Source organism: Parasteatoda tepidariorum, chromosome 10 (assembly GCF_043381705.1).
Source record: "Parasteatoda tepidariorum isolate YZ-2023 chromosome 10, CAS_Ptep_4.0, whole genome shotgun sequence".
NCBI classification, from domain to species: domain Eukaryota; kingdom Metazoa; phylum Arthropoda; class Arachnida; order Araneae; family Theridiidae; genus Parasteatoda; species Parasteatoda tepidariorum.
The window spans coordinates 84,969,846-84,978,389 of NC_092213.1; the positions used below are offsets into that span (position 1 = coordinate 84,969,846).

General features: G+C 33.0%; 1 protein-coding gene across 1 annotated transcript in view; it reads left to right on the forward strand.

The window, feature by feature from the left end:
- LOC107437610 (uncharacterized) overlaps positions 1 to 5,010 on the forward strand; it is a 16,414-nt gene extending 11,404 nt beyond the window's left edge. Inside the window, exons 4-5 of the mRNA XM_043045070.2 lie at positions 2,679 to 2,735; positions 4,776 to 5,010. Of these exons, the coding sequence (XP_042901004.1) occupies positions 2,679 to 2,735; positions 4,776 to 4,889 (171 nt within the window). The 3' untranslated portion in view covers positions 4,890 to 5,010. The remainder of the gene's footprint in view (positions 1 to 2,678; positions 2,736 to 4,775) is intronic.
- Positions 5,011 to 8,544: the final 3,534 nt, after the last annotated feature.

The window sequence follows — 8,544 nt, forward strand, 5'->3', positions numbered from 1 at the left end:
CGATAGATCGATAAAAAATATTCGGATCCTACATATTTGTTTTTTCATTATTAGGCCAGAAATATAAATAGCAACCCTCGTATGTAGCTTTTTTTCGGAGTTGAACAAACACCTCCAAGAAAAGAGTAGACCTCATCACAGGTTACCATAAATATCCTTTAGTTGTCCAAATGTAATGACATATTTCGTATTTTCAACCACTGCGCAGCTTAGTACCCCGAGCGTAATGACATCATTCTTATTTTTCTTCAACTGCGCAGTTAACTTCGTCCCATCGGACTACTAAATTGATCCGTGCTGAGGCCTTCCTTCTTCTAGGAGGTGTTGGTTGAACAGCCCACCTGTTTTTTTGAGTTTACGACTATCAAAGTTCATTTCTTCATTCCTTGTCATTTTGATACCTACTCAGAAGACAAGAGTAGTTCTGGATCCAACGTTGGTAGACTTTAAGGAGGCTTTTTTAATATTACTAATCCACATTTGCGACGGCAAGGAGATTCTACCTAATGCTCAACGTTTGCCACTGAGAAAACTTTCACATCAGCCCTTTGGTTGGCTTGTCGGGAACAGAATTAGCATCTCCCAGCCATCGTTGGGATTCGAACCTTGAAAAACTAATTGGGAAGCTCCATTCTCTGAGCCACTGCCACTCTCCTCATTGGTACGTGTAAAGTATGTTTCTTTCATTTACAGAAAATATTATGTAGTTACATACCAATTTAAGATGTCCCGAAATAGTCAATTCAACATGTCCAGAATCTGAAGCCCTTTTTTAAAAAAATTTATGTTTATTTAGAGAAGGTGTCTGATTTCGTGACTTATAGTTCCGCCTGCATAATTAGTTAGCATATTTAACGATTTAAACATAGGTTCTCACTGTTCCGACATCAATGGAGAATTAGTTTAAATAATTGTTTTAAATCGTCTGCAAACACTTGTAAATATAATAACGGTGACTCTGGTTGGTTGCTAGGCAACCAAACGACTTTTTCTTGTTATTAATGTTTTTTTTTGTTTATCGTCTGTGTATGTCAGTGGAAATAAAAGAATACAATAGCTGTAAAAGCTAATACTCACGAACCACTGAGTTCTAGTTCGTGGAAATACGATCATTAGATTAAAAGTTACTCAGAGTGTTCTCTCTTTCATTTTGCGCGTTGAACAATACTAAACAAAACATGATGATCGAACATAGTTAGAAAAAAACAATATCTTCCATCATGTTTTAGTAGTTGTTGTAGGTTCAACATTAATAAACACAACTTGTTGGTAGTACATCAAAATGGTAAAACAACATCTGCTATCAAAATCTGATGGCTTATGTTGGTCCATTTAAAATAAAACATTAATTGATGATTTATCACCACATCATCGTGGGGATAGGAGTTGTTATCGACAATGTCAACATTCATCTATGAAAAGGTACTCCACCATAGAATCGAGTTAACATGTCATATACTAGTGAATTGGAATTATTTTTTTGTAGTGGTAGATACAATGCATTATTTTGTTGGCGTCAGCGGTACGTCAACTTCCCGCTGACGCCCAGAGAAGACGCTTGTCTTAAGAAACCAGTTAGAGGGAAGGTAGAAAACGTTGTTAGGAGCCATAGTTACGTAGGAAACGATCGCGGAAATGTCACCATCACATAGTATAAAAGGACACGAAGACTAGAACACAGAATTTAGTGTAAAGCGCTTTATTACACAACAAAAGAGTGCAATATTGTGTAATATACTTGCAAACATCACGGTAGGTGTTCAAAACTGTGCCCCTTGGCTTAGATGCACGCACGACACCTAAGCAGCATGAATTGGAGAATATTTTCGAAGATAACTGGCTCTTCACTGTTCATTGAAGATCATGAAGGTTTGTGCCACCCCACCAGGTTCATTTTAGAATTTACGGGAGTATCCTACACAATTCTCTTTACGGCACCCCAGAGAAAAAAAATCAAGAGAAGATAAATCAGGGGAGTAAAAGGACCACCACGCCTACTCTCATTGCTTCCAAATGCTCAGTCCAAATGATTTCGTACACACCTTCTGTTCTGAGATGGCCTCCAGTCCTGTTGAAACTACATTCAGTGAAAAATACAGTCCCTGGCCAAATTATTAGACGCACTGTAAGATTCTATGTAAAGTCTTAATTATCACGTGATACTGTACAGCATTATTGTTTTTATGAGGCTGAAACCGGTTTGCACTTGTTTATGTTCGTGTATCGATTGGTTAACATTGTAATGCCATACGTTAAAAAATAAATACAAATAGGAAGTACGTATATAAAAAAATATCCCGAGGAAAAACCCTAAGTATTGCCTATAAACTCGTGCAAAGCATGTCATTATTAAAACACTACAATGCTTCTAATAACTTGGTCTAATTATTATAATATACTTATACTTTACCTGATATAATAATTATTCTATATTTATATAATATATCATCTAATTTATCCAATCTTCGAATTTATATTACATATCGTCTAATTTTACCAATGGATACACTAACGTAAAGAAATGCAAACGGCGTTAAATCAATTAAGCTGTATAGTATTACCTGATAATTAAGATTTTACATAGAATCTTATAGTGCGTTTAATAATTTGTCTGGGGACTGAATAATCTCTTAGGATAATATTAATTTTGCTAACACATGTTTGTCTGTTGTTTTTAGGGAAAGTTCGTAGAAATGATGAAAGAAAAAGATGAGGCTGGCAGACAAGAAGTTAAGGTAAGAAAACGCAGTAAAAATGTTTTCGAACAAAATAGTTTTCTCTCTACAGTATTAAATGCTTAACTCATTAACTCAGAAGCCACAATTTTTTTTTTCAAAAATGTATTTGTACCAATTTGAAAATTCAACTTTTTACTACACTTTCAAAATATGGCTTCAGTGTATTCAATAGAAAATTATTTCACTCGAATTTTTGACAATTTCCCTCTTAGCTAGAGCACTCAAACCTCTACAGGCACCCTACACCTGATCACAATGCAATTTTCCATCGTTCTCTGATCACTCCAGCAGACGGGTAGTCATTTTATTAGAGTGATGGAACTTTCGACTTCGTTTAAATCTCCCTTAATGCTCAATGCCAGAAAAACAGCATAATTTTAATTTATTTCCTGATCGCTACAAACCAGAATTTATTACCGATAACGATACATCGCAAATCAAAATTTGTACAACTTTCGAAATAGTTTCGGAATATTTTAATTTTAACTGGAAAACAATCCATCGTTTCCAGTCCACTGCTAAATTTAAGGAGATTTTTTTTTTCAAATAAAAATTATCGTCTGTCGTATCACTTTCTGACAATCCCATGACTTTGAGTTTCAACTAGCGACCTCTAATGCCATATTTTTTGTTGTTGTCAATTATTCTAAAAAATATACATTAAGGGTGATTACGGAACACTCTGCCAGAAAGCATGTAACCTTACGCCAAGCTTTTGTCGGAATTTTTTTTTATGGTCACGAAAATGTTTGCACTAAAAACCTTTTTTTCAAATAAAGCAAAAATATTGCAGTTTCAAACCTTTCATCCTAAAAGGATTAAAAATTATTTTTTAAAGAATTTCTTCACGCTTCTAAACACTAAGTCAACCTCGAATTAAGGTTCTTATAGAGAAGGTTATTTTCCAAGGTTTTGGATGAGGGTAATGTGCGTAGAATACAGCAAATTGTCACAGATCTCGTTTTAAGGTTACATGGTTTACATGTAAATCTCATAGCAATCCTTTTTAGGTTTACATCCCAGAGAGCAAAATAAGGTTTATTTCCACTCGGTGAAAACCTTTTAGTGTAAACCTGAAAAGGTTTGTAATGCGTTTTACGTGTAAACCTTCTAACCTTAAAACGAGATCTGTCACAATCTGCTGTATTATACGCACATTACCCTCATCCAAAACCTTGGGTCCCGCAGTGGACTGATCCCAGCAGATAACCGAAGTCAAGCATCACTGACTATGGTCAGTGTGCGGGTGGGTGACCACTTGGATCAGCCTCCGTAGGGACCAAGGGTGTGCGGTATGGGTCCTCTTTAAACTGGTGTTCTACCGTAGAGTGCTCGACTTCGCGTGCAGATCGTTGGGCTACCGAAGCGGGGTTGCCATCTCCTCTGCAGAGGACCAAAATTGTGACGGCATGTCTTTGGATCATCTTCAGGGATGCTTCCCAGATCGTCGCCAATTGCCCATTGTGTATCTCTAGTGCGACGTAAATGAAGTACAACTACAACAACAACCAAAACCTTGGAAAACAATCTTCTATATAAAAACCTTAAATCGAGGTTAACTTAGGGTTTTCATGCGTGAAAAAAAAACACTTTAATAAAGCTAGACTTCAAGGTGAAAACTATCTTAAATCTAGGTCATTATAAGATTTCTTTTCTCAAAGTCTTTTATGCTCAGCTGAAATCCNCCCCATTGTAACCGAAACAACCCCAAAACATCTTCTTTAAAAAACACGAAAAAAAAAAGTTTATTTCAATAAATTTGCACAAGGGTGTAAGTGACAAGCTTTAAGCTTTTAAAAAAACTTTTTAAAAAAAATTTAAAAAATAATTTTTAATCCTTTTAGGATGAAAGATTTGAAGCTGCAATATTTTTGCTTTATCTGAAAAAAGGTTTTTAGTGCAAACATTTTCGTGACCATAAAAAAAAATTACGACAAAAGCTTGGCGTAAGGTTACATGCTTTCAGGGTTATTTTGCTATCTGGGTTGTGTATTGAAGAAAAAAAAACATGAACTAAGATGTACTGTTTGTTTTCAGGACTGCATGGCGGAACACAACAAAAAAGTCATGGAAATAAGTCCACTCAGCGAGAAATGCGGAAAGATGTTCGAAGCTATGAGGCAGAAAATGGAGGAGAAGATGAAGGAATAAATAAATCCATTATATGTTAAGAAAAACAACATTTTAAAGAAATGTCAGCGCATTATTATTGGCGAACAAAACAATACAAACATTTTTGTGTACAAAAACAAATAAATAATGTAGCCTTAGAGCCGTTTCGACAATCATTTGGTTGAGGTGTGTTGACCATAACGTGTTCGCTGCAAATTACAGTCACCGGCCATATTATTAGACGGACTATAAGATTCTATGTAAAATTATAATTATCAGATGATACTCTATACAGCTGTATTTTTTTTACGCGACTGTAACCTGTTTGCACTTGTTTATGTTCATGTATCACTGGGTTAACATTGTAATGCAATACGTTAAAAATAAATACAAATAGGAAGTATATAAAAAATCTCCCATATAAAACCCATTACATGTATCTTTCAATATAAAAGTATTGCATACAACCTCGTGCAAAGCATGCAATTATGAAAACATTACAGTGCATTTAATAATTTGATCTAATTATTATAATATACTAATATAATGATCTCACTTACAGAGACTGGTAATCGGATGGTGAAGTGGTCTCAGGAAAATAACTGAGTATTACGAGGCGGTGGGGCAATGTTTCTGCTCCCATATAAGTGAAAAGCGCTGCTACAGCTTCCCAATTAGAGTGAAAAGCAAACTGAATGGTCACTTCAAGGCCACATTGGGATCGGAATTGTTTGAAAAAAATTGGGATCAAAATGCTGTTGTGCTGCAACAGCACCACATAGAATTATCTAGAGAAACTTAAAAAAAGTTAAAAGCTTGGCGATGTTCACACTCATTAATTAAAATACTGAACTTCCCCACAGCAACATCTTGCAAATTTTAGCTAAAAATTTGAAACATACTTAATTGATATTTTATTGTATTCGGATTGAATCCTAGGTGGTATTCCTAGGTCAGGTAAATCCTAGGTTTATGGTATTCCTATTGAACTATCTAGTCTAATATATTTACATACCTAGACATGTATTTTCTACCCAAATGAAATAAAATTTAAAAATTAAAATTTTATTAAAAAATTAAATTTCTTTTCAAACTTAGGATATGCAGATCAATATAATTTTTAGTTCTTGAGTCCCATGCGCATAAAATACTCAGGAGTTGTTAGATGGTAAAGAGCAAAATTAGGAAGCTTTGGCAATAGCCAGTTGTAGCATTTTTAACAGCAGAAACTTTTTCAAAATTAGAAAATTTTAAATGGTTAAAAATTGTCAATAAATAATAATGTCAGGCATTTCTTTTAAAGCATCTCTCAAAATATGGTAAATATTACAATTGTAAAATGAAGAGAAATTTTAAAAAACAAGAGTGAAATAAAATAATTTCCTAAGCGTTATGAAATATTCACATTAGTTCCATATTTATTTAACAAAAAAAACCAATAATAAAGTGCACATGTTTCACATTTGTAATAAAAGGTGGCGACTGGCAAACAAGTTTTTAATCACTATTTGCAATAGTTAGTCACCCTGTGGCAATCGTTAATTTTGACATAAGCCCTAACTCATAATCAAAGATAAAATATTATTGACTTAATAGTTGTTAAATTTTGATCAATGAAAAAATTTGAATCAGAGATGACATCGATTGAGAACATAGTGAATATTTTATCTTGCATTATAACCGCGTTGAACAGCGGACCCGATTTTGGGTTTACAATTACCAATGTTCAACTCCATAGCCCTGAAATTTTGATCCCAATCCAGAAGACAAGGGAACTCCTGGATCAAATATTGGGAGAAATTTGCCTGGAGAACTTTTTTTGATGGAATAATCTGAATTTGCATTACATGAGGAGAAAAACCACAAAATCTCCCACGGTTAGCCTGACAGCAAAGGTACTATAACCCATGATCCTTCTATCACTGAGGATATTTTGCATCAGCATTGTGGTCGGTGAGAGCCGGGTGCAGAATTTGCATTGACCAGCCATTACTGGGATTCAATCCCGGTTCTCCTCATTGGGAGGTGAGCTCTCTATCCCCTGAGTCACTGTGGCTATCTTGAGGGGCACACTTTATGTGCTGAAAATATATTAAATTACAATATCAAGCACCGAAAGGTTACAAACTAATATTAAACACTTCTCTATGACATAATATGATGGCATCTTTGTATCATAAGATTTATTCAAGGTGAGTAGTTTTGGTGATCCGTACTTGAGCTTTATTTTATTTCAGAGAACTAATTTCCCTTTTTCTTAAACTTTAAGTTGCCTAGATTCTCTCAAGAAATGAATTGTTTGTACATTATTTATCAAAGTAAGGCAGGAAAAAATATGTATGGCTTTGATTGGAATAATGATGCTTAGAGGCTCAAAATAAAAGCGACCAGTAAAACAAAAGATAATAGAGGAATATTTAATGCAAAATTTGGTCAAGCATTTTTAGTCATTTACATTTTTGCAGTAAATAAAAAAAAATTAACTTGATTCCTTCTATTCTCGAAAGGAATAAATATACATAAGGAATAAATATACATGTAAATATAGCTAAATCCTACAAGGGATTGGCAAGTGAAGAGTACAAATTCTTTTTAATTACTTCTTACGCTATTTTCATAGCAGTCGTATAACTAACAATAACACTGTATTAACAATTACACCCAAAACTATTTATCAATATTAAATTTTGACAAAATGTAATGTCTTTCAGTAGAAAAAGGCTAAATTTTATAGATAAGAACAATCAAGCAATTCAAATTTAAAAGTCCAGACTAGAAAAGTTATATCATTCAATTTTGTAGTGTTAATTAAAAGATTTTTTCAAGAATTTTAAATCCTTAGTTTATTTTATTTTAAAATATTGTTATGATTATTCTTACATTAGGCTCTAGACATGATAACATATATCAGTATAAATATTAGTATAAAAAAGCAGAAATAATTTGTTGAGTAGTGTAAACATGTGTTTAATTGCCTTTAAACTACTAAGAGAAAGAGAGAAAAAATGCTAAATGAAAACAATAAAATTTTATTTTAATCAAACATTAAATGACACTTTAAAATTTATGAAACTCATTACTTCTTTAGAAATACATAAATTAAGAGACAAATCATTATGAGAAAAAAATTTAAGAACAAATGTAGAAATAAATGAAAACTAATGCTACCTCATAAGTAGTTTTAGCCTGTCAACATAATTTAGAATTTCTGAAACTCATTACTTCTTTAGAAATACATAAATTAAGAGACGAAACATTATGAGAAAAAATTTAAGAATAAATGTAGAAATAAATGAAAACTAATGCTACCTCATAAGTAGTTTTAGCCTGTCAACATAATTTAGAATTTCTGAAACTCATTACTTCTTTAGAAATACATAAATTAAGAGACGNAAACTCATTCAAACAAAAAATTTAAGAACAAATGTAGAAATAAAAGAAAACCAATTCTACCTCTTAAGTAGTTATAGCCTGTCAACATAATTTAGAAGCTTCTGCTCCAGATTAAGTCTGAAAATTAATAACATATATTTTGCTACAAACTGATTATGTGTGGACTCTGTTGTAAAAAGACATAATAATTTAGAGATAAAGCAGATTTTCCTAAAATATATATTCATTATAACATACTTCTGCAAGGAAAACTTAATTGTTTAGAAATTGTCGAACGTTACTTGAGTAAAATGGATTAATC